The following is a 27,146-nucleotide window of genomic DNA, read 5'->3' as shown; positions in this document are numbered from 1 at the left end:
CACTCAACTAGAGAGAGCACTAATTAGAGATTTGCTGCTGCTCCGTCCAGAAAAAGATCCATAAATTGAGACTCCATTACAGTGTTTTGCTCTCAGCTATGGATTAAGGTGAAATGACTCGAACAGTCGCAGCCGAAACAGAGCCGACTGTGAATTTTGCGATGGTATGCACAGAGTCAGAGCTGAGAACAGGATTACGGTTCGGGGATTAACGGGGGTTTATTATAGGAAAATGCACAGTGGAGGATTTTGGAAGACTTGAAAGCCCAGCTGACAGAGTGTTCACAACTTCCTTTCAAGATGAGCAGTTCTTTTTCAGTTCTACGCTGTAAACACGGCATCATAGCCTGCATTCTCTCTTTTTTGGAGCTGTGATCTTTGATGTTTGCACACTTACCTCCGCGACGCTGATCCATTTCTCCAGGAGCCGGGCTCTCTGCTGGCTGCGCAGATTCGTGGGCCAGAGGCAGGATGCTAAAACTGCATTGGCTAACTTGTTAAACTGACGTATGGTGGCCCGGACGGACCAACACACACCTTCCCTCCCTTTCTTGTCCCTCTGAGACCAAAGTGAGCCGAGGCAGTGGTACGGGACCAGACGGACAAACAGCTCCTGACAAGTGACAGAATATAAATTCAGTAACAAAAAAACCCCAGCTACAACAGTTTCCTAAAAAATCCCAGATCAAACCAAACACTGCGAGGAATCTCGTGCTAACAGTGGGAGTTTCTGAGGGTGGCACCTTTCTGTTAGTGTTTGCAGCAAAAGTGGCTCATGTTACTATAATTACCACTTTAATTCTGTGTGTTCTCAACAAACTGCTGTTGTCGGTTTGAACAGCAAACACTGTTTTAGTGTTTAGTGTTAGTGAAGTGGAGCAGAAAAACAGAAATGTATCTACATGAAGATGTAAACAGAGCTTCTACCATGAGTATTTATTGATTTGCACTGTTCCTTTTCAAATAAACTAGAAACTCAAAAGGTATTCTGCTTTGAAGTCAACGATGACTTTAAATCAGAGGTAGAACAGTAGCATGCAAACACACTCTGGAAATGTCACAATAAAACAAATGACAGCTTCCCACTCACTCTAAGGGCTGTAGATACATTCCAGCATCACTGGTCAATATTTTTACTTCATGCAACCATAAGAAAACATAAAAAAAGAACTCACTGTCTCTATTTTGGTGAGCTGTTCGCCGACGAGCGCTGCAGGGAATCCGAGGATGCTGGTGGGTTCAAACTTGGAAGCATCAGGATGAGGGCTGGTGAAACTGGTCTTATCTGCAAAGGGTGAAGCTGTTCAATAAAACTGTGGCTTCAGAATTTAAGAAACACCTTTGTCTATAGGCCCTACGTATCTTTTCAATCCTTTAGTCGCAGGCATTAGTTACAATCAGAGTTGCTCTGATCCTTCACTGCGTCCAGTGTTATAATGAAGCTGTTGTGTTCCAGAGAATGGAGATTAAGATAACAGCTTTGTTATCTAGTCATCTCAGGGAAAGCCGAGGGAACAGGATAAATATCTCATTTTAAAATGACTTTATTATGTCGAGGACTAGAGATAATGAGATATTACACTCATGGCCTCAAGATTACAGGATGAGAGAAAACACGATTAAGAGTCAATGTGGATCTGAAGCTGTACTAAGACACAGCAGTGCTTTCAGCTAAAGGCTAATGCTAGCATGGCAACAAGGTCACAATTAAAACTGTTAACGTAAGTATGTTCACATGTACGAGGTATAATGTTTACCATGTTCGCCATTTTGGCACGGCCTGGCTGACAAATGTGCAAGCTCATGTTTTATAGATGCAGACACATTTGTAGCTGGCAGGGCGCGCGTTGATAAGTTCCACACTAATTTGGTCTGGTGCTGTCAAGCTAATCTTAGCGTGTTAGCATGCTATCCTTTTCTAATAAGCACTCAACATAAAGTACAGCAAAAGCAAGTAGCTGTAGGCTAGAGTCCAGAATATTTCAATAAAATGATCCAGTGTTCAAGGATTTTAACCATCCTTCTACAGACTCCTGGGTTCAGAGGAACACTATAAAGGAGGTCTGAAAAATAGTCCCAAAGAGTTCCACTTCTATAATCAAGGAGGCCACCCATGTTGTGTTTTTTGATCTTTTGCAACCCAATTTTGGGATTCAGACTGAGAAGAAATGAAAACCTCATCCAGCCTAGCATTAACTGGTGTCATTGTAATCCCAGTTAAATGACAGACCTTTACGGGCGTCAGGGAGCAGGGCTCTCTCGCTGAGCTCTTCAGCTATCCTGAGGAGGCGAGCACGGAGATCCGCTGCAGACGAGGAGTCCTGGGGGAAGAGGGGAGCCAGGCGCAGCAGGCGAGAGGGCTCTCCTAAACTCTTAAAGTCTTCAGGATACTCGGAGAGCCATGTGCTGAACACCGTACACACCGCTCTGCAGAAGAGAAGAGAGGGGGGTTAAAGGAGGAAATGATTCAGCATTTCCAGGGCTTTAGGGGATGTTACTGAAAAACCTAATGGGGCACAACACCAACAGTATGATATTCTTTTGTTTTTTAACCTTCACCTCCAGACAGTCAGAGTGCTGAGAACAAACAGAGTCCTTATATTACTGTGTGGGTAAATCAGGTCACCAGAACAGGAAAGGACCATTTTCAAATCAATCCTAAAATGAGCTGGGAGCAAAAGAAGGGAGGTGCATCTGTTTCTGCTCTAAGCCCTCGGGCGGGGCACGATGCCAGAGGCAGATAACCAAGCCGTCGCAGATTGAAATTGATTGAATATATTGATATTTTCCGACAAACAAAAGTTGCTGAGTTCTTCAGGAAAGAAAAGCAGCCTAGAGATGAGTCTGCTGTGTAATTCAGTGGAAGTATGGGATCAAGACTGTCCTTTTGAAAGGTGATGCCTCCTCACGACGATCTGACCACTTAATATCACTACAGTTTAGCCTCTTTTCCATTAGTTACGCATCTTTATCTCAAAGCGCTAATTCAATGAAATAGAGAGATGGAGTCTGCTTTTCAATCCTATTTGTCTCAGAAATGAATTACACATATGATATTTGTCTCATGACCGAAAGAACGAGGTCGTGGGTACAAGCGTGTGAAATGTGTTTCCTCAGGAGGGGGGCTGGAGTCTCCCTTAGAGAGAGGGGGAGAAGTTCAGCATCCGTGAGGAACTCGGAGTAGAGCCGCTGCTCCTTTGTGTTGAAAGGAGCCAGGTGAGGTGGTTCAGGATCATCTGGTAAGGATGAACCCTGGGCGCCTCCCTAGGGAGGTGTTCCAGGCACGTCCAGCTGGGAGGAGGCCTCTGGGAAGACCCAGGACCAGGTGGAGAGATTAGATCTCCACACTGGCCTGGGAACACCTCAGGATCCCCCAGTTAGAGCTGGTTAATGTGGCCCGGGAAAGGGAAGTTTGGGATCCCCTGCTAAAGCTGCTGTGACTGGACCCCGGATAAGAGGTTGAAGATGAGATGAGATGATATTTTTCAATTTAAACGATAATTTTGCAAGTCAAGAAAGTTGCAGTGTGTCACAAAACTGATGAAGTATTCTGCCCTACGACGCCAAAGTGCAATAACTACGATATAATTTAAGCAACAAAAAAGTGGTTTTAAAGTTCGTTTACTGTCCCAACAAATGAATATCTATGATGGATTGATGGTTTACCGGTTTGAAATGGTATCATTTTTATCCAAATCAATCATAACCTCCGTACTTTCAGATCAAAGACTGTGCAGAACTCATGTTAATAGTGATTTCCTAGTTACTGCACTTTGTAGGGCTGTGAAAAATATGTTATTGTTTAAACAAAACTAAGTGGTGACACGACAAAACTGACTGACTTGCTAAATTATCTTAGGCCCTTGCTGAGGAAGCAGAGAAGGGAAGCTTCTGGCTGTGGCTGAGAAGAAGGGATAAGAACTGGGGGGCAAAGCAATGAGATGGGACAGCTGCAGGGGGTGGCAGGGAGACGTCCCTGCCACCGCTCCGCCCACAGGAGGCTTTCCGGGGTGAGAGAGAGAGCGCAACTCCAATGAGCGGTGGTCCCCGGCTGATGACCCTGCAGCTGACCCAAGGCGCTGTAGGAGGCGCGTCAGGCATATTTGCCCAGCAGAAACAACACCTCATCTGTACAATCAATCTGAGATAACATATATACATATAAACATATAACATATATATGTCATATGTGTAATTCATATCTTTTGATTCAGTGTCTTCTGGTGTTCACTTGTTTAATGTTAACATGTACTTTAAAAAAGATAAAATAGTAAAGAACAAACGTTTTTCACCGCCTGGTTATATATGTATATATATATATAAAACATTCCCCTAAAAACAGAAGCATGAAGTGAAACTGTTTTCATGGCACACACGGCTTCACGCTTACTATATTTAAGCACAAACACGCCAACACATTTGCGTGTCGCGGTAAAAGTTGCACAAAGACGTTGGGTAGCGTTTTCAAAAACTCACTTGTTGAAAGATTGTCTCATCTGGCTCCTTTGGCTGTTCCCAGGCGGGTTCTCCAGTCTGTGAACAGAAAAAGGAAAACGCTAGTGGAGCGGAGAAAAGCAGAAACATAAATATAATTCAGCTTCAAATGTGTGCATCTGCTCCGTCATAAATAAAACTCTTTGATGAATGCGTTCGTGGCTTGTTTTTCTCAAGATGCTTTTTAGCAAAGGTGTAAACGGAGCATGTCACCAGGACTATAAACTCTCCTTTGCGTCGCATCTTCAGAAAACTTTCCAAGCAGCTGTTTCATACAAACGCCCCATTATTTAATAAAGACTTCATCACAAAACAAAAAGCCTTCACAAGCAAGATTTTTCTTTTTCCTTAATCATGTCGCTGTTATTTTAAATAGGCACCCAGGTGCATCCTTCGTGAGTGAAAGTGTCTCTAAATTTAGTTACACAAGTCCAGACTGCTGTTTAAATTAAATTAGACTCAGTTTGAAGACAAATTTCAAAGCTAAGCTAAAATCTGTTCACCCTGTCAAATTAAGTGTGAAGTAAATAGATAAATAAACAGTTTTTGCTGACGATAATGTAACAATTTATCTGCACTTAAGTATTTACTGCACTAGCAGTGTGGCTCTGAGGGCGCACTCACACCGTCCATCCGTACCGTGCCCAAACAGGTTTCATGGCTAAAGTCTGGTTCCTTTGACCACTGTGAGTGCAACCGTACCGCGCCCAGGAGCGGTATGCTTGCCGGCCACGGACCGTACACCTGTTCTGAGGTCAAATTCAAGCACTTTTCAAGCACTTTCAAGCTTTTCCAGCACCTTACATCAGTGGTAAATTTCATATTTCTATGAATACATATTGAAACTTATTATTTCCCTTTTTTCTTTCATTAATATAATTTAAATAGAGATGGTATTAAGTTATAAACAACTCAAATTGTTTCGTAATAAGAAAGAAAGAAGTCAAATGAAATTTTTATTCTATAGCTTTTTGTTGTAAAAGAAATGCAGATACAATTTCAAGCATTTTCAAGCACTTTTAAAACTTTGAAAGCACAACATTAAAATTCAAGCCTTTTCAAGGATCTCAAGCACCTGCACCAACCCTGCATTATACCTGTTTAAGTACGTTTACAGCACGTAAGCACTGCCATTGTGAGCATGTGGACGTTAACTCAAAAAGCAGAGCTGCTAGCATGGCTGTAGACTCGCTGTAGTCTTGTTCTATCAGATTTTCTCCTGTGGTTTGAATCAGAGTCTTGAATTCTCCATCACTTTTTTAATTCTCTTCCTCCACCCAAACTCCCACTGGACCGGATCAGCCGGAGATTTCACCACTTCAAACTGCACAGGACACTGACAGCTGCTGTGGATGGTGTGCATCAATACAACTAAAACTGGATCGTACCAGTTGTTCAACATTTATTTTATTTTTTCAGCCCTCCCTGAAGGCCAGATTAGAGAAGAACGATACCCATAATTGTGTTGATCAGAACACTGTCCTCTCCTAACGTTACCTGTCAGTGAGGATGTCCAGCACTCTCCCTGTGGACGTGAAGGAGCGATACGTGGAGAGGAAGATGGTGATGAAAGAGGAGTCTCCCATAGAAAAGGAGTGGAGGAGGTGGAGCACCAGCTTCTCTTCTGTCCCTGCTTTTACACACTGGGAGCGAGATACCCCCGACTGGAGGAAGACAGGAAGGGAAAGAAAAGGAAGTTAATGTTACTGCAAACTGGAGGCCTCGCCAACCGCTCGTCTCCAGTCTGTCACACACAGGACTTACAGGACTATTGGGAGCACCGTGCTGCTGTTTGACCACCACTGTGTAGATCACTCCTTCCTCCTCTTCCTCAACCACAGTGGACTGCAGAGCAGAGAAACCAGATAAACAGACAGTGTTCATGTGTTGCAAAGAATGCATGAAAATCATTATGAACTTCGGATTCTTAACAAGATACTTGACATTAGGAGGAATAAAGAGCCGATAAATATTTCACTGCTGATACTGATCCCAAGTGCTTAATTTAACCTCATTCTTTTACTGAACTAAACAGACTCACACTCATAGACGGCCTCATTAAAAACACTGAGATATAATCTGTTCTACAAAATACCCAATATCAATGAAAAAAAGGCATAAAATCAAGCTGCTTTGAACTCGTTTCTCACATGCTCCATGAGCTCAGACGATTCAGTTTTAGCCTCAGGGAAAATCCCTGCCACAGTTACCCTTTTTATACTCAGACTGGCTCTCAGGCACAATAATCCATGCGTGTTACATGAGCAACACTCTGGCCTTACCAGTTCCAGAGGACAGTACCAGGTGGTCTTCATTGGTGAGGGCTCGGCCTGAAGAAGAGAACCAAACAAAACAGTGGTTGTGAGTATCTTTGGTCTGTGATTCTTTAATATGAAAGTAAACTAATGATGACCCATGTGTAGACACTTCAACCAGACAACGGTTTTCCTTGTTTTTTTTTAGCTTGTTTCATTTCATGAATCACAGAGTATGATAACACAGAAATTACAGAAACTAATTCGTATTTCACAAGAAAAAGTGAAAATGTGAGTAAACTTTAAAACAGACATCATCAACAAAAAAGAAAAAACCCTGCAGCTCTGTTTTATACATCTTTGCATGGACTTCATCTGGCAGATGTACACATGTGCATCACTAATGTTATTAAGTGATGCACATCGCTATAACATCTCTCGGGGCGGCAGTTGCTCAGCCCATAGGTGACTTGTCTGGGAACCGTAGGGTCGCTGGTTCAAGTCCCTGTGTGGACCATGTATGGAGTGTGGACTGGTGGCTGGAGAGGTGCCAGTTCATCTCCTGGGCACTGCAGAGGTGCTGTTGAGCAAGGCACCGAACCCCCAACTGCTCGGGGCGCCGGTCACTGGCAGCCCCCTCGCTCTAACATCCCTCCTTAATTGCATGTATATAGGTCCTGTCTGTGCATGTGTGTGTATTTCGGGCCTGTGTGTGTGTAACATGATTAATAATAAGAGTGAAAAAATTCAATTTCCCCGTTGCGGGATCAATAAAGTAATTCTTCTTCTTCTTCTTCTTCTTCTTCTTCATGTGCATCACTAATGGTATTAATACTTAACAAGGTGCATAAGACGGAGCCTCCAAAGTCCTGAAAGATAACTTTTCCTTTAAATCTTGTGTGCACAAGATAAAAACCATATCTAGACTTGGATTTTTGAATCTTTCTGTATGCACACGATGCAACAAAGATTCTGCATTTTAATTAAATATTAGTGGTAGTAATTAATATGCAGCCCACACATTTTCAGCCACAACAACGTAAACAGAATGTGCTCATTTTCCCCTGGTTCAGACATGATATCTAACATCATATTAATAATTAATTAAATAAATGATTTCACAGTGTGTTTGTTAATCAGAGTTTAAATGGTGCAATGCAATAATATTTATGTTTAGATTATCTCCCAACTTGGTTTAGTGCCGTTTGGTGCAATCCAGCCTTGTGTCTCCCAATCTCACACATGGAAACCCCAGAAAACCCACTGGATTAGACAAGAAGAAAAATAGATGCTAATAATATGCTCTCATACATGCTTGAGTGTTGAAGCCTCTCTTGCAGTCCTAAAACCACTTATATCAATGAATAACAATCATTTGTCTTGGCAGCAGGGCCCAGTCTTATCAACAACTACGTATTGACACAGGGTTCTTGAATAGCAGGATCCTGCAGTCACGTCGCAGACAGCAGATGACTCATAGCACTTTAATAGAAAGAAGAATTGTGAGCGAAGTACAGTACAGTAGCACTGCAGACGTTTGAATACTGTCAAAACAACCGTAAAGATAAAAGCCGGATGCCACCTAAACTGCTTTCGCTAATATCATAAGCCACACATTCAAAATGTGTCTTTGAAGCCGGGTGCTAGAAAATATATTTACTCAAATATATGCTGTGGTTAAGTACAGATTTGAGGCATTTCACTTGAGTATTTCCATTATATGCAACTTTATACTTCAACTTCCCTATATTTATATATATATATATATATATATATATATATATATAAATATATAAGAACGAGGTCGTGGGTACAAGCGGCCGAAATGTGTTTTCTCAGGAGGGGGGCTGGAGTCTCCCTTAGAGAGAGGGGGAGAAGTTCAGCATCCGTGAGGAACTCGGAGTAGAGCCGCTGCTCCTTTGCGTTGAAAGGAGCCAGTTGAGGTGGTTCAGGGGCATGTAGTAAGGATGAACCCTGGACGCCTCCCTAGGGAGGTGTTCCAGGCACGTCCAGCTGGGAGGAGGCCTCGGGGAAGACCCAGGACCAGGTGGAGAGATTAGATCTCCACACTGGCCTGGGAACGCCTCAGGATCCCCCAGTTAGAACTGGTTAATGTGGCCCGGGAAAGGGAAGTTTGGGGTCCCCTGCTGGAGCTGCTGCCCCCGCGACCCGACTCCGGATAAGCGGGTGAAGATGAGATGAAATGAATTTGTTCACTCTGTTGTTGAATATATTCAATCACACAGGACCTACAAAAGTATTAGTTAGTAAGTATGTGCTTGTTATGATCCATTTAGACCATGTTATTGTATATCGCGCTGTATAATTTCATCACAATACACACGATTTCACTGAAAGACGATAAATTACCATATTGAATTATTGCCCAGCTCTACGTTTGAAGTCTATTCACATTCATATCTGCAGAGTTTAAGTTAAAAATGGAAAATCAGTTGGTGTTTCTCAGCTGATGTAGGCATCTTTCAGTGATGTAAACAAGTCTTTAACAGAATCCGACAACAACAATAATAATTCAGATATAGCTGCTGTTAAACTGTCCAATCTTGTGTTGTGAACTTTCGTACGTCAGTTGGTCTGAGCCTGTTGTCTACATCTAGATCACAGATTGAGCCTGTAAGTGATACATTGATCAATATCGCTGTACACTGCTCCGGACAGTGACGCTTTCGCAACTGTGACTTTTCCACCGTAAAAAATGCATGAGCAAGACACCGTGTGGAGTCACCCTGTGCTGTACGTCGTCATGAGTCAACAGTTTGGATCTGCAAAACACACCGGCGACACTATGGAAACGGGATAAATACACTGAAAACACGACCTCTTATGAACCTTTCTTTGAATCGTTAACTGTTAATTATCCTCTCCAAAAAGGAAAAACTAATGGCCTGCCTTATACGTTCATTCATTTCGCATGTGCTTACTTGTGAGCTTTCTCATATGCAAATTCAAAGTCTTATATGGACCAAGAAACATATTCATACGGACAGCAGAAGGGCCTGAGTTCGTCTATCTCCCCCGCTGTTCGATCTATGGTGTAATTAGTCGTAATGAGCATATGTTAGCCTCAATTAGTCTCTTTTAAATTACCTTGGCTTGACTTGATCGAAGGTCAACGCTCCAAGCGGACGCTACTTGTGTTCAAAAGGATCCTATCGCACTGAATAGTTAAGTTTTAAACCTGTTATTCTACCTGCCGTGTCTGCTCGCTTCTACTTAAATCTGCATGCGATTCTATCTTTCCCATGAAATCGTCCCGGCAAACAAACACACGCACGCGATAGAGGAAAAAAAAAGGGTCACACAAGTTACCTTTCCCACTACGAGTCCAGACAGGTAGCAACCCCTGAGCTTCCTGGAAATCTTCAGGATGAAGGTAAAAAGAGCATTTTCTCCATTTTCTCTCATCTGTTGCTCCCTCGTTTTCTCTCTCTCTTTATTTACTTGACCGCGTGTTATATCGATGTCGGTTGACCTAGATCTGTGTGTGTATGTCTTCACTGTTTACCTCCCAACGCCTTGTGGCTCTGTATCACAAAGGCACACCTGAAGCAGGAGCTAAGTCCTGCCCCCACGAGCATGCATCACCTGGGCACACCCATTACACACACACACACACACACACACACACACACACACACACACACACACACACACACACACACACACACACACACACACACACACACACACACACACACACACACACACACACACACACACACACACACACACACACACACACACACACACACACACACACACACACACACACGTTCGTGTTGTTAGCACAAAACTCATTTTCAGTGAGTTTCTTTTTAGTCAACCATAGACACACATGCACACACTGCTCACACAAGAGCAGACCCTCATCAATAGGCACGTGTACTTGCCTGCACACACACAGACACGCACACGCACACACACACAGACATGCGCGCGCACACACACACACACACACACACACACACACACACACACACACACACACACACACACACACACACACACACACACACACACACACACACACACACACACACACACACACACACACACACACACACACACACACACACACACACACACACACACACACACACAGACAAAGCCCTGAAGCTATTTCCAGAACAATACCCCCTCTCTTTCAATCTCTCCCCTCCTCTCTCCTGCTCTCTTTGTCGTTCTAGATGACCTTCCCTTACAGATAAACCAGTTTGACTGAGTATCCTGTTTAAAACCACACTAGCTTTAGCAAAACAACAATTATCTGAGAAGGCGGCCATCTGATCACAGCTGGAAGTTGGGACAGCCTTCATACTGTATTTTTATTCAAAAGCCTGACATGCTGTTTGAGCAGTAAGAGGCCTGTAGTTTTGTAACGAGTGGTAATAAATGTTCAGATAGCTACTGAACCAGGAAGCAAGCTGTGTTTATTTAAGGGGCTAATGACTTGCAGAGTGAAGCCATGTTAACTAGGTGGAGACTTCACAGTTGTATGTGTGGAGGACAGTTAGCTTATTAGTGTGTCAGCTAACAGAACAACATAGGGTAGACACAGAGCAGCATTAGCATTCTGCTAGAGTAACAATGTGTCCCATTAGCTACTTAAAGCAGATTTTTATCATTTATAGTTTTCACCTTGTGAGTATGTGTGTGTGTGTGTGTGTATCATCGTGGCAAAATGTGGTCCTGGAGACGCCTAGAGCAGAGGGAACTACCACAGAGATGGTTTGTTAGTGGGCAGATTTTGTTACTGGACAGTGTCGCAACCGTACAAGATGCAGTCACAAAACGTTACAGGTGCGTAGTTGAAATCAAAATGAAGGCTGAAAGCTGATGGGTACTTAGTACGGAAGGGACCAGTGCTCCACCTGGCCCGCATTGACGTAGCGGCTGGTGTGATCCCATTGCAAAATAGTCCCTAGTTTTTGCAAAAAATAAATAAAAGCAGCGACTTGTTGCAGCTTAGATATGTTTAAAACAGTAAAGTTGCTTAAATCAAAACAATGAGATAAAAGATGCTAAATTGCTTAGTGGACCTGAGAGGAAGGTCATGTAATGATGTTTTCAGCACAGCTCAATTAAATATCAGCCAAATTTCCTTGAAACTCGTTGGAGGGGTGTAGCATGGGCCAAGGAAGAGTCATAAGTCTGCTACTGAGCATGAGTCATGCTCAAAACTCATACTGTACACAAAGTCAACTGTATTTACTCTGATTCAAAATACCTGCAAAGCACTTATACTGTATATATTAAGTTTAAGTCTTCTCATCATCTAAAGCATAGGTGTCAAAGTCAAGGCCGCGGGCCGGATCTGAATGAATGATCTTGGTCCCCAGGATGATATTTGATTAATATTAGAACCGGCCCGCACGCCACAGCCGCCTGCTGGTGTTTTTCACGCACCAAAACTACATTACCCACAATGCAACGGTAGCCCGCAAACTCACTGCAGCGCCGCAAGTGGGCCGCCTCGGCTTCATTATTCATCAGCATTCAGGGCAGATGTCAACTTTCAGCACCCCCCCCAATAACGGCTAAAGTGAAGGTGGACGATGAGAACAGGGTGTTTCAAGCTTGGTGGGAGGCAGAGCACATGTTCACTAAGCTGTGTGTCTTTATCTTGATATTAAGGAACATGTTTTATTTTTGAAGGACATTTTTCTTTTTTGCTGTTTGCCTGTTGAAAATGTTTTCTTTGAAATAACTAAGGTCATAGGAAAATATTGCTTTATTCGTTTAATGTACAGGAAGGTTGTTTTTGTCTGTGAGCCTGTGTGAGGTCTTGGTTCAATAGGTTATATGCAATCATTTTAATATGTTTTTTTTGTTGCTTGTAGGAAATTTGGCCCTTTGGCCCTTTGATGTATTTGACTTTGACATCCCTGATCTAAACCAACATCTGTTGCAGGGAGTCAGAATGAAATAACGCAGGTCAAAGGAAGAAATCTAACTCTGACTGACGACAGTTAACACGTAGAAAAATGTGATAAATTGGGAGGACTAGATGTGTGTTACAGATGCACGGGCAGGCCGTTAGCAGTATGATTAACAGCACCGTGGAGCGGCAACGACTCTCGCCAAGATAAAAAGAAAGCAAACGAGGCTTTAAATATAGCTTGTTTATATATAATATAGTTTAATTTCCCCCCAAGGCACAGTCTTACTGCTTACTTGTAGAAGCGTGAAAGTGATTTAAAGCGTTCCCTGATCACTTCTCTGGCTTTTAGCAACTAAACACAATGACCCCGTGGGCCTTCATCGCATACATAAAGAAATCTAGTTATTGGCTCGGTTTCATTATTCCAGACAGAGCTGGTGTATGTGAGATAAAAGTATATTCAGTGGAGTGTCAGATGAGTTTGCCTTCTGAAACGAGGTTGAATCTGGGTCAGAGAAACCAGCCTTTCCTGTGGAGGAACTTTTCCAAGTATAATAGATGTGTGTAATTTGGAATTGTGGTGGTGGATAAGCATCATGATTATAGGCCACTGCGGTGGGTGGCATGAGTCGGCTCTGGTGCGTTTAAAAAGAAGAGTCTGCAGCTGGTATTTTAAGTATTATCAAAACCAGCATTGATTTTTTCTCCATATGCATTGCTTTGTTGTTGCCATATGTTACAATTTGTTTATGTTATTTTCTTCTAGGGCCTTCAGCTCCACTTTTTCTTAACCTTCCCCCACCCCCAGCTGCATGCAGGAAGTACATAATAAGTGAAGACAAACACAGGAAGCAGGATGTGCTGTCGTGTTGCGAAGCTATTTTTCTTCCCCTCTCCTTCCATCACAAGCCGAGGCTGCGTCAACTTCTCCTCCCGAACGCCTACGTCAGCTAATGGACGGCACCAGAAAAGCACCGGACAGGAAGCCGACTCTCCATTTTCACCCCCCCCGTTCTCAAAAACACAACCAGTTCAAACCTTTTCCCTTAAATAAATCCAGCTTTTAAAGCTTTGACTTTGAACAAATACACACACCGCTGCCGTCCTTATTTACAACCCGACACGGGTCTTTCCACTGAACAGGGGGTCATAAATACATCTTCTGAGGCTTTATTTAAAGATAACCATTGTTTTTTGAGTGGTCCACAACCCGACCCCTTCCTTCCTATCTTTCTTTCTGCTCCTCTTCTCACGCTTTCATCTCTGTATCCCTTGGTGCCCCTTATCTTCTCTCTTTCAAGTAAAACTCGGTGGCATTCAGGTCAAAGCTGTTCTATTCCCTTTAAAGGAAAGAAATCTTCCCTTGGATACGATTACGCTGTTAGATATCATCAGTCTGTGATGTTTCACAAGTTCATTTGTGGGGAATACATGATTTTTTAGTGTTTCTTTATCTGGCTCCTCTAATTTAGTGATTTCCACTAAAATATCCAGATAATAGCAGTTAACTCATTCCTGTCATTCAGAAATGGGTTAATGGGTATATGTACAGTAGCTAGCTAGCTAATTTGCTGTTGCGAGTGCAGAGCCTATTCAAAACCACCTGCAGCTTTAACAACATAGTTCGTCCCCAAGCAATGTCGGAGTATACGCATCATTTGCTAACAGCCGGCTTTTTGGGACCACGCTATTTCCAGGAACAATTCTCTCTTTCGTAATCTGTTATTGAATGTACTGAAACGATCAACTGAGAGCAAGAAGTACCCAGCATGCCGTTTTGTTTATCCGGGTCCCCTCTCAGTACACAGTGTACATGTACTGCTAATACATACGTTTTGTAGATCTCAAGAACTTGCATCTGACACGGCACTTCCTTGGGTCCTGAGCAGCACACCCACCAACATGTGAAGTCTACCAGATTAATGGTTATCAAAAGCAAAAGACAGAGACAGAGACTTTTTCCATTATAGCTGGAAAACCATGTCATCTAGTTTTAGGGTTTCCTCCTGATATTGGAGCTTAGATGCAGGTAATTATGCCTCTTGAACCACAAAAACATAGTCGTGGTTTAATAGATGTTAGACGATAAGACCTGCCTCAATACACCAGTATACTCTATCAGAACTGCTGGAGGGATGGTAAGACATGGATTTCTCTAGTTCTGTAACTGTCTCTTTCCACATGTACAACCAAGGAGAGAGGATCCTAAGATGTCCCCATATTTAAACAAAACCGCATCTCCCTCCACTCACCGATGGCTGACTTTTCAACCGACCTTGAAGTTCAACCGTCACACAAACTAGCTGTTTTCTAACACAGCCTGGCCCTCACAGTTGGTGTTCCAGGTTATGCCAAAGGTGTTGTATTGGTTGAGGTCAGGGCTCTGTGCAGGCAAGTCAAGTTCTTCTGCATCAAAAAACAATTTCTTCATTGACCGGGCTTTGTGCATGGGGGGCATTGTCAGGTTAAAACAACTAAGGGCCTTTTGCAACTGCAAACTCTTCTCTAAATTATTGTTGTATGAGTCACAGGAATCAGTGAATGGTACCAATTGACTCTTTTCATGAGGCTGGTACTCTTATTCCAAAGGTCTGTATTTGCATTCTGGTCTACCTGGGCTACTTTCAGTACAGAAATGTACACCTGTGATTAATATATTCTGTGTAACTGCTGAATAACTACACATAATGGTGAGTTTATAGAAGAGGCAATGTTTATTCAGAAATCATCCATCCATCCATCTTCAGAGTTAGACAACTATTCTACGGCCAATTTAGAGTCATCAATGAACATAACCCATGTCTTCGGACTGTGGGAGGAAGCCGGAGAACCTGGAGGAAACCCCCACAGACATGGGGAGAACATGCAAACTCCACACAGAAGGGCCCTAGCCAAGATTCAAACCAGGAACCCTCTTGCTGTGAGGCGACAGTGGTAATAGTTAATGGACTTGTGCCTTTATAGCTATAACTTTCTAGTCTTCTGACTACTCAAGGTGCTTTCACACTACTTGTCACATTCACACAGACACTGAAGACAGTGGACATCTACATACCATCTAATCTAATCTAACCATTCACACAGCCATTCAGGGTTTAGTGTCTTGCCCAAGGACACTGCAACATGCAGACCGGAGAAGCCGGGGATCGAACGGCCGATCTCTCGAATGGAAGACGACCCGCCGTATAATCTATTTGTAGCTGCATTTGAAATACCCTGTGCTTTTAACCCACTATTTACATTTGGGAGCAGAAAATTCACCGCTAGGCAAGAAAATAGGCTAAACATGCAAAATGCATTACCAATATATTTTTCAGCCTGGATTTTCATCTCAATCAATTGAAATGAACCTGAAAACCCACTCTTTCTTTCACCTAGAAGCTTCATCGTTCCCCTCGATTTATTCAATTCATGCATTCTGACTCACACATCATAGTTTCCCTCATTAAAGAATCAGCAAGCGGCGTATTGGATTCCACTCGACAGACTGTCCTTGGAGACGGCCTGTGATACTGGATACTGTTTATAGGGAGAGCAGGTGTACACCACATCGACCGGCCAAACCGCTACATGCATTATTTACTACGAGGTACAGCAGGCAGCATGTGACATGAGCATGCAGGAGGTCTGCGCCCTCAGAAAGAGAGTCAGCGTAACTTTTGTTTTGTCTTTTTAGCTGTGAGGGGTTTCTAGTGAAGTAAAACCAAAGAGCTATGTGTAGGTCCTGTGTGGCAAGAGAGTTGAGCACTAGGTCATGATGACTCAGGGGGAAAATGCATTACCAATATGGCTTTTGTTGAGTTCTAAAGTTTTATTTTACCTCGTGTAAGGAGAGGAAATCCTGCCCTCAGGTGTAAACATAAAACATAATACGTTGCAAGAAAAAGCATTTGAGGATATTTAGAGACTTAAATGCTCAACCATATACTCAAAGTTCAACCATATGAATAGTCTGAAAACTTTAAGCTACCGTGTCTTTTGGGGGAGCTCACACTTTTCTTGCATGTGCCGCAGAGAGAGGACTGACATTGTGTGTGTGTGGGTGAGTATGAAGTCATCAGTAACGTTATAACGGTGAAAGTAGCAGAGCGGTGTTAGTGCAGTTTATTTGTTGTGAATAAATGCTGCAACTCCTCAAGACCCAAGCAAAGTGACCGTGTCTTGCTTGCTTACTTCACCTGCTGAAGCTATAGACAACCAAGTTTTGCTTTAGCATAGGTTAGCTTTATGCTAACAATCGCACGATGATGTCACCAATATGTCAATTTGCACATGGCTGTTAGCCTAAGCCCTCGAAAACCCATGGAAAACCCTGGAATCACCCTCACGCATGAATATTGCATCAACAATAGCCCCATTTTATGAATGATCCATGATGATGAAGACAGAAAAATAGAAATGCACTGCAAAAGACTGCATCATGATTTCCACCAGGCACACATCTTGCTAAGAGGCTCCCCCTGGCTCCCTTGTGGTCTGCACCCTGCATCTGAAAAGCTTCTGATAAGGCTCAATGAGCTTCACTAGCAAGTTACTAAACATTAACAGAGGTGAAAGATCGTGGGAAATTGAGCTCGCCATGGACCTTTCAACTTCCTCAGTTTTAGTTCAACATAAGTCCATATTGTGACAAAGTTGAGAAGTTTACCTGACAAAACACACACTTTTATGCAGGAGAATGCAGACAGCATGTCTTTAAAAATACATTTAAACATAGATTTAACTTAAAGGAAGGGTAGACACAAGGGTCCACACTGCAGCCATGCTAACTGCCCTGTGAGGCAGAGTGGTGCTCTGAGCTGAATGCTAACATCAACATGTTAACATGCTCATAACAGCGTACTGCAGGGATGATGAATTGTAATAGGCCGAACCGGAAGTTAGCATCGCCCTGGTTTCACTGCTAACTCACGTCCGGGTTTTCGGACTTATCCCTGCTGCATGCTAAGCCGGTATAATGTTTATCATGTTCACCATCCTAGCTTAGCCTGCTAGCATGCTAACATTTGCTAATTAGTATTAAAGGCGTGGTGGGAATGTTAGCTATTCAGATATATGGTCATAGCAGTCACAGCACATCTCGGTCCTCCTCGCTAGGTGGCCCAGAAAAAGGGGTAAAAACTTCAACTGTATAGATAAAGAAAACATTTTAAAATGTATGTTCGACATAATTTAATGTAAGCTATAAATATTTTTAACATAGATTTTATTGTTATATTAACAGGAGTGGAGCTTTGGGTCAAGCATCTGTAAATGTAAGTTTTACATTTAAATATTTAAACCGGAATAACTAAAGACATATCAAATCAAATATATTTTAATGTATATATATATGGCTATACTTTCCACTATAAATCAATGACTAACAAATTGTGTATGTATACTGGAATATAAATAGATGAGCTAAAGAACGTGCATGTAGGAAAATGCAGTCTGCCTCGTGTAATCTATCCAATTAATTGGGCTCTGACAAGAGGAATATATTAATACATAACAGCATTTGGGTCGCCCTGGTGGAAAGGCATTAAACATACACGGCATCTTCATCTCTCTCTCTCCCTCTGGGATTCTGAAAACCAGCCGACTACATCTGCTGTTTATTCAACAAACTGGTAATTGAGCTCGGCTTGTTTCACAGAGGAGTGTCCTAACTGCTTTTAAGCTGCTTCGACCAGAACAGAACAGTCATGACAAATAAAAAGTTCCCCTAATCCCCTCTCACATCCGTCACACTGCTTTATTGTGCGAGCAGAAGAAAAACTAATAATGTGCGTAGTAGGAGAGTAAGTACTCAGACACATGAAGACTTCACACAAAGCTGTGAAAAACCAACTTCACATCCCTCTGTGTAACATACTCAAGTGATGGATGAGTTTCAATGAGGCTGAGGGAAAACACTAACCTGTGAAGTTTCCAATTCATCGCAGCCGCTCCCCCTCCTCGATTGGTTGTTCGGGGTGCTGCTGTCGAGCGGTAAGGGCCGGTAGCCAATGAGAGGCACGTCGCTTGACTCCACCCCCGGCAGGTCATAACCACCTGTTCGCATGTTACGGGGGAGCATGGTGCCAGCTGCCACAGACAAGAAGGACATGAGAAAAGTCTCTTAGGCAGCCGTTCACACAGAAATCTTGAGTTTGTTGGGATTAGATAACATTTCAATTAGTAAAGTGACATTTGAAGCCTATTATTCTCCATATAAATCACTCACTAAGGACAGGAAAGCACTGGCTACCTGCATGGGAAATACTCTGTAATGCTGCTGAGGCCTTAGACAATATGAAAATTTCATTTTTCACGATTATCCTGGCCAAAGTAATTACCTTTCATCATATTATCCTGATGATTATCAATATTAATGGGCACTAAATCACACTGGAATCACTTTATCACACATTTTGTTAAGAACCTTGCATGACAGATAGGCCACATCTTTGTTTGGTGAACATCCTTTTTAATGATTAACAAACAAATGATCTTGAAGAAGGTAATCATGAATCATAAAGTTTCCCTTGTAACAGTGCAACAGACTTGTAGTGAGAGAGCTGAATTCACAGAGAAGCCCGGTGCAAAGTCTGTAGATGTTCGTTCTACATGCACAGAGCCTATTAAACAAATGCATACATGCACAGCGATGTTAGGTGTGCCATAAGCCTGTGCCATGGACACTTTCACTTTTTACTTCTTAATTTAATTAATAGACGAGACCTGCAACAAATAAGAAGATGATTTACTGTAAAATAAAATAAAGTCTACATGGCTTAAACTGTTACTTATGGGGTGTGGCTAAACTAATGTTACTGTTTGAGGAAAAACAAGTAAACTGCAGTTAATTTGACAAACAAGTCCCTCGTGAGGACATTCACAATGTTCGGAATTACCCCAATTATGGAAAGTCCCCCCGGACTTATTGTGAGTGCTTTTTTTATTGCAGATTGTGATAATAATGATTATTGACTCATGCATCCTTAGTGCTGCTAATGTACATTATGAACTGTCCAGACCTCTCAGACTATCTGGGACAGGTCTGCTGATGTCCTCAAGGTCAAAACTAAGCATGTAGAACTCCAGTTTCTATGCACCACATATCCAAGTCGTTTAAATGCCAATTAAAGGTCAGTCAGATTGATGCTTAACTTAATTTGCGACTGTTTATTCATATCTTTAATTCATTCATTCATCTTCAACCGCTTGTCCCTGTCAGGGTCGCGGGGGGCTGGAGCCGATCCCAGCTGACATTGGGCGTGAGGCGGGGTCCACCCTGGACAGGACGCCAGTCTATCACAGGACACATAGAGACGAACAGAGACAGACAACCATTCACACCTACGGGCGATTTTAGAGTCATCAATGAACCGAACACCTGCACGTCTTTGGACTGTGGGAGGAAACCGGAGAACCCGGACAAATCCCACGCAGACACGGGGAGAACATACAAACTCCACACAGAAGGGCCCCAGCAGGGGCGCGAATGGGGAACCTTCTCGCTGTCATATCTTAAATTGCACTGTAATTTTTAGAATTATTTTAATTCAGTTTCATTTTCCTTCTCTTGTCACTCCATCTTGTATTTCTTTTATATCTTGTCTTAATGGATAGGTTCAAAATGGGTCAAGTCTGTCTTGAACCAATAATCAGGTGCCCATGTTAACACTGAAAGATGTTCTGCTCGCTGTAATCCATCCTCCTGTTCAAAGTGGCGATTCAAAGATCACTTTCTAATGTGTTTTCAATGTAAGCGATGGGGTACAGCCTCAACCTTAACCCTACCATAGAAATAGTGGACACACTTCTAAACTTTGACACAAGAATGAACCTTTTATAATCACATTACAGTGTAATTAGAACAAAAATATCGTCCTGTTTGTATCTAACTATGAATACTCTAGATCAACGTTGGGCAGTTTATCAGGCAGACATTAGAACAAAAACTGTACAGCAATCTCTGAATGCCAATACAAAAACATTTGAAACGATAGAAACACACTACAGTAGGTAAATGGCAGCTCAGCGGCCATTTCTTGGTTAATTTGTTTAACGCATTCATTGTGCCCCACAGCAGGTCATGATTTGCATAGCAACCCCTCCTTCCATTTCCCTCTCCCTGCTTTGGTATTTGGATTGCCATGAAGATAGACATCTAGTAAACACTGTTTCGGGAAAAGAGGTGTAGGAGGGAGAGAGAGAGAGATGGAGAGGTTGATACTGTATGAGTGTTATAAGGGAATGCTCAACTACAGATTCATTAAATGTTGATAAATGAATCACGACATTTCTGACTTGTGACAAAAATGTGCAGAATGGCAGTCAGGTGGCTGCTGTACCATAAAGTCCACAGAATCAATCCCTTAGAGAGCCCGCTGACGCTTTCATCCTGGTGAAAAAATCCTTCGAGGACCCCCCTGTCAGCTCGCTCACAGCTCTGGATAAGAAAGAGCAGGGGCTAAAAAGCTTAAGTATGGTATAAAAATGTGCTGGCACTCCCAACTTTCCATTGTCCTTTTGTCTTGCACTCCTGCAGCTCTGTAGAATTTTTGTGCAACACTTACTTCCTCCTATACTTAACAATCTATCATCGCTGTAGGTTTATAATGTGGCTCGTTATCTAGTTCACAGTCTGCATGAGAGGCCTGCAGCGAAAACAAGTCGTAAACAGTGCAGTTTCTGCCCTGACCAACAGTCATGCACAGGTCTGAATGCCTGCTATTCACTGGCTCTGACCAAAGCAAACAGCCCTTATATGACTGAGGTGTACACACACACATACTGTACAGCTGTAACTAGGTTACAGTTTAGTCACACCCCATAATGCTCCATTTCTGCTCAGTAAATACCACCAGCATGATAGCTCCTGTCACGATGATGAGAATAAAGCCTCGTCAGTGTGAGGGCTGTAAAAGTTTGTGTGACAGATTGTGACATTTGCTTCCTACTGTGAGTCCCTCATTGACCCGAAGGGCCCGAGTATGTAAAGAAAACAGGCGATGAAACGAACCAAATAGAGGAAGAGAAATAAAGGAAGCTGTACAGCAACTTACTTATAACCAAGTGTCATTCGCAGGATGTGGGGTATCCAACTGTGGTCAGCTGGATTCAGGCAGCATTGGATGGCCGCTGGCGCTGCTCGATCTGTGGCCGGGCTCAGCTGAGGGTCGCGCCCATCCGTGCCACCGTCAGCGACGACAACGACGAGAGTCTCCGTCCACCGCCTCGCCCACCACCCCCCTGTCTATCCCCTCTATCAGTGTCCCCGCACCGCTCGTCTGTCCAGCCCTCAGCAGCTGATAGCGCACTTTGGCCAAGCTGCAAACTCCCTCCCTCTCCTCTCCTCTCCTCTTCTCCACCTTCTCTCTCTCTCTCTGACGTCGCAGTTCCTGCCTGTGTGTTATGCACTCAGCGCTTTAGCAACAGCAGCGTCTCTCCGGGTGGTGCACGGTGTGAGGAGGGAGCAGCTTCAATGCACCGCTCCTCCGGGGAAATGTGACTTGAGGGGCCGGAGAGGGAAGCATTCCCCGCACAGACGCATTTCCGCACGATCGGCTCCTGCGTACGTGCGCGCGTACGCAACGTATAAACTACACACACGGGTTTTTTTTAGTTGTTGCATTAAACCTGTAACCTCTTCACCTCATCTAACCTAATCCACCGAGACATTTTAGAGCGGGGTTTAGTGTTAGACCAGTCATACAGTTCATTTAATGTTAGATTAGTCTGGGCATTGTAAGCCAAAAAGTTAGCCACCCAGGGGTATGTGTGTGTGGACGTATGCCATGTTCAGGTGCATATTTACAGTAGGTGTGTGTCTGACAACACACTTAACGCTAGATAGCGCCGTCGCAACAAACTATTTTTCTTCGACAAAGCACTTATTGGCTATTTTCTTATTTTTGTTAACACACCTGGAATCTCAGCACTGTAACCAAACCTATAGAGTCATCACTAGCATCCTCTGCTGACGCTTGTGCACTTGTTTGGAGCAAAACAAGTCGCAGAGTTTGGCACATTGGTCCTCCCCGTCTCTCCACTGCCACTGACCTGAACCATTACCCAAACTCTGACCCTAAAGCCTAGGACTCACACCAACAGGCTAGAGGCCTACCCCAGGTGTGTAACGTTATGTTTCTATTAAATGCCCCGTGTGTAATGTTTTACCTCTTTTGTAAACTTGAAAATGGAGACGTTCTCAGTCTGTGGTCTGACTTTTCTGTCAAATGTTGTTCCGGTAAACTCCATGGTGGGTGAGTGAGTTTCGCGCTCCCGAGTCCAAAGCCAACAGTGCTAGCTAACCGGAGCCCGCTAGCGTCCAATGCGGTTCTTCTGTTGGAAACTCTGCAGCGGTGGTCCCGGAGATGCGCCTCATGTTGGCGGCTGTCCTGAGTAACAACCCGGCGGGGAGGAGCAGTTTGTGTGGACTTCGTGTTGTGCCGGTACAGCAAAACCAAAACCATATATTGTGGTTTTAGCTACTTATATTTGCTAATGTTAGCTAGCTAATGCGACCGAATTGCTAGCCGCCTTAGCAAGCGTTACCAAGCAACCAACAGAACCGTTCAGCGTTGCTAAGTCACAGCTCTGTCGAACGTTCGCTTGCTAGCTAATGTTAGCTCACTGAAACCTGCTAACTGTTATGCTAGCGTAATTGTAAGTTCAAATATTGAAAATCTAATTTAAATTTCTTAATTTTAATTTAGTTTTGGCCGTACTTTGGAGGGCGCGCGAGCAACAGGGTGCTGACTGCAGTTTACTAGGCCACCGGTACCGCTAAAACCCAATTATATCTAATATACGGGTGCATACAGGCCAATGTAGTCGCCACTGTGTTTTCTTTAGATGACGGGACCTCAAATGCCTCATCTCACCTTTACCAGCTGCAACATTAGTATGTTTACACATTAATACATTGATATGTTTACACATGAATGCATTAAGTAAAATAAATTATCCTGAAACTCGGCATTGTGCACAATAAGAGTACCTGTTGTGCTTTAATTGCATTTTGATGCTAATTCTTATATTAGTTCAAGGTTGAATATGGAGAAGGAGCAGAACTCCGCCATCTAGTGTCTCAAGATCGTAGTCCCAACAACAAAAAATAATTTCACCGGTTGGGTTGCCAGGTTGGTCCGACCCAGCCCAGTAGCCTACAGGAGACCGGAGTCCATTTGAGCCTGTTTGGACCCACCCCCTCCGGCAAATTGCACCATAAAGACAGTAGCTGCACCGAACAACAGACAACTCTGGCAACCGGCAATGTCGGCCGCTATTGGCTGGTGCACAGAACGTGACAGAAAGTCATTGTCAAACATTTTTTGAATATTAATTTTTTTTATGGAAAAGCAATACTTTCGTTTTGTACCCCTCAAAATGCGCTGTGGGTGTATTATTGTTTTTGTTTTTTTAAATATAGCTTTTAGTAAAGTTTCTACATGGTCACACTGTAAGTAAGATTTTGAATGCATGATTTTTCCTTGTAACAAAGTCTTTATTATTACACTGTGGTACTGATTCTTTTACTTAAGCAGATCTGGGTACTTATTCCACCACTGCATAGCCATATCCTAATTCTAACCCTATACTCAAGGCATCAATTATTCCCATTTTATGCTACTTTAAACTCCTTAACAGCTCCAACTTGACCATCTGCGTCAATAAAGTGCTGAGTAAGCAGTAAATGCACAATTAAAATACCCAGTAATATAAAACTCACAGGAGCCATTTTATGCATAATGAGTACTTTTGCTTAAAAGTCAGCCCCCCTGTGGCTCTAAAGCTTTACACACATGTGTAGTTGGGTGAGATATCGTATTAAATGCCCATCCTTATCCACACTGACATACATACTGGTGACAAATTAAAGACAACCTCTGAATTATGCTGTGGTCGTCACAGCTACAACACAAAACGGGGAAATAACAATGTAGTTCATTCCTCCAGAAGAGCTTGAAGAATATACAACTTGGCTTATCCTTTAATTTGTCACTCAACTGTATAAAGTATAGCATAATGTCTGATCCCTCACTCGCTCAAGTGATGTAAAATGTTTGCCATTTTCATTTCATCTCGGCCTCAGTGTGTGTGTGAGTCTCCTGACGCCTCATGACACTGATCCAGACAGCATGCTTAACTCCCCGAGCCATCTTTGATTAATTATCTGATGCTCCGATCAGAGACGCGCTGCCATCCACCAAAGGATTGGCTGACATTAGAAATGTTGTGGCTGCATGCTTCAGCTGTTAGCCAGTCATGAATGGGACCGTCTGTAACCATGAAGCCATCGCTCCACTCTTGATTACCACAGCTATCATGTGACGGGGATGAGCATGTGCATTATGGATAGGAAGATGAAACTGTGTGTGTTTCTCCGACACACAAAGTGGAAATGACCAGAAACGACACAGAGACTCAACACATGACACATATATGCTATAATATACCCAAATCACATCATTTGAAGTTTTTTTTTATATCATTAGGACTGCTTCTTTAGGCGATCTTAGAGCCTACTCACACTGTCCTTTTGGCCGCGGCCAAAACCGTTTTTTCAGCTAAAGCCTAGTAATATCTGTAATATTACTGGATTATAAATTGTGAAGTTCAGGTTGATTTAATTGACCTGTGATGCTTTTCTGTAGTTTAATCCATAACAGTTAGCTGATATATATTCTGTATTATTAAGAATAATCTGCGGACTAAATGATGTTGTCAACTGAATCAGCTTCTAAAAGTAAGGGTAAAGCAGCATCAAATGGAAATACAAATACCTAAAAACTGTGCTTGAGTGCAGTTAAGTGAATGCACCGGTCCTGACCCCGAGGATAGGAACTACTCTCATATCACTGCACACCTCAGTCTCAGCACACTGACCCTGAACACCCCTCAGACTGCAGGCCTGGTTGCGGTGCAGCTGTCCTTGATATTTGCGCGCCACCTAGTGGTGTTAATTGGAAACTGGCACTTCACCACTTGTTAATGTGCCAGGGGCCATTTTGAACCGCGGCGTTGTTACCACACTCTTGACTGTGTGAGTAATGTGCGAGACATCAACAAACAAGAGAGGACTCAGAATGAAACAAACATAACCTCGGCTCGGATTCATATTCCTGCATCCAGATCCTGTTATTCCTCCAAAGCAACTTAACCGTGAGTGTAATGTGCTGTCAGTGCATGCTTCATTATGCAGAGTTATCATTTAATGACATGCATCTTAAAGCAGTTTTAAACCTCGTGTATGTCTGAGGTTTCCTGTGATTCACTCCACAGTGTGCATGTTCGGTTCATGTCTGGACTTTACTTTAAGACTCTTCTGTCTGTATTGTTTGTGGCAAACCCAGTTGCATGCTTTGAGTTGGTTTAACCCGAGCCAAAGTGGTTTTGTGTGAACAATGTTTTCCATCGCGCGTTAAATGACATGACTGTGAGAGGAGATGACCCTCTTGATGTCACATCTGTCCTGCAGATGTGCTGTTTGTCCACTTTGGAGTGTCCTCCCGGTGTTTCCAGCAAAGAGTGCTTTGATTGTAGATTACATGCTGATTGTGTTGAACGCTGTCGGTCTAAACCTGACTTTTGCATAAGAAGGGATGGAGTAATGTCCAACCACCCCTCAGATCTCCTCTAATAAAGACAGCGATCACAGCAGCACACCCCTCTCCTTAAGCCAGAGGCCATAATCACCAGTGATAAAGACCGGCCCGGGTGTTCTGCTCTGCTGGCTCGGGGCATCTCAGTTTGAAAACTTTTCTCCACGGATTTCCTAAACTTGGCCGGCCTCCCTTGTTTGAGCCCAATTAATGAGGCGGCTAAACTCGTTAATTGGCCGCTTAATTGGCCCCCGTCGCTGCGCGCGCTGCTTCCGCCGGCTATTAGCGCACCGCCGTCCCTGCCTCCCTCCCTCCCTCCCTCCAGACATCACAATCCCACCTTGTCCACAACGATTTAGGGTCAGTCTCTCAGACGGGAAGGTGTTCTCGCCGCGGACCCCCCTCCTCCCCTCTCCCCTCCACCTCCGGATCCCCCTCTATCAGTATCTCCCTCCCACTCTATCTCGGTGTTTTATGTCTGCGTCACAACAAGTCGGTCGAGAGCGAGAGGCAGGGATGATGGCGTCTCTGGCGGCTTGATTCCGGTGCTGCTCTGACAATCCCGCCTTAATAGCATCAATAGGTGGCGGCGGAGAGGGGAGGGGGGGGGGATTGGAGAGCTAAAGCGACGGGAACATGACGAAACGGCATCGCGGGGGACGGACAAACTAGGCTGAGAGACGGACGGACAGTCAGTCGCCTTTCCCCCCTCCTCCTCCACCACCTCCTCCTCCTCCTCCTCCTCCTCACCCCCTCCTCAGTGACGGCTTGACTGACACACACACACAGGCGCTTGGCACAGACAGGGACATACATGCACACCATCCACTTTTTGCAAACACGCAGGCTGCGCATCCGTGCGGGCAGTAATTGGGCAGCGGAGATCCGACAGCAGATGAGGGCATTTCATGTCCATCC

At 43.5% G+C, this 27,146-nt stretch overlaps 1 protein-coding gene across 2 annotated transcripts in view; it reads right to left on the bottom strand.

The window, feature by feature from the left end:
* rgl2 (ral guanine nucleotide dissociation stimulator-like 2) overlaps nucleotides 1–21,885 on the bottom strand; it is a 36,004-nt gene extending 14,119 nt beyond the window's left edge. Inside the window, exons 1-9 of one of the 2 annotated variants that reach the window (XM_083918053.1) lie at nucleotides 21,687–21,885; nucleotides 18,554–18,720; nucleotides 6,777–6,824; nucleotides 6,259–6,339; nucleotides 5,992–6,158; nucleotides 4,477–4,533; nucleotides 2,231–2,427; nucleotides 1,176–1,285; nucleotides 398–613 (exon numbers count right to left, since the gene is read on the bottom strand). In XM_083918053.1, the coding sequence (XP_083774179.1) occupies nucleotides 398–613; nucleotides 1,176–1,285; nucleotides 2,231–2,427; nucleotides 4,477–4,533; nucleotides 5,992–6,158; nucleotides 6,259–6,339; nucleotides 6,777–6,824; nucleotides 18,554–18,712 (1,035 nt within the window). In that variant the 5' untranslated portion in view covers nucleotides 18,713–18,720; nucleotides 21,687–21,885. Of the gene's footprint in view, nucleotides 1–397; nucleotides 614–1,175; nucleotides 1,286–2,230; nucleotides 2,428–4,476; nucleotides 4,534–5,991; nucleotides 6,159–6,258; nucleotides 6,340–6,776; nucleotides 6,825–10,079; nucleotides 10,205–18,553; nucleotides 18,721–21,686 lie in introns of those variants that run through there. The other variant, XM_083918054.1, reaches the window with a different exon arrangement.
* Between the last annotated feature and the right edge of the window lie 5,261 nt (nucleotides 21,886–27,146).

This window comes from Echiichthys vipera (assembly GCF_963691815.1).
Source record: "Echiichthys vipera genome assembly, chromosome: 8".
Taxonomy (NCBI): Eukaryota; Metazoa; Chordata; class Actinopteri; order Perciformes; family Trachinidae; genus Echiichthys; species Echiichthys vipera.
This window is presented reverse-complemented; position numbering and strand designations above follow the sequence as displayed.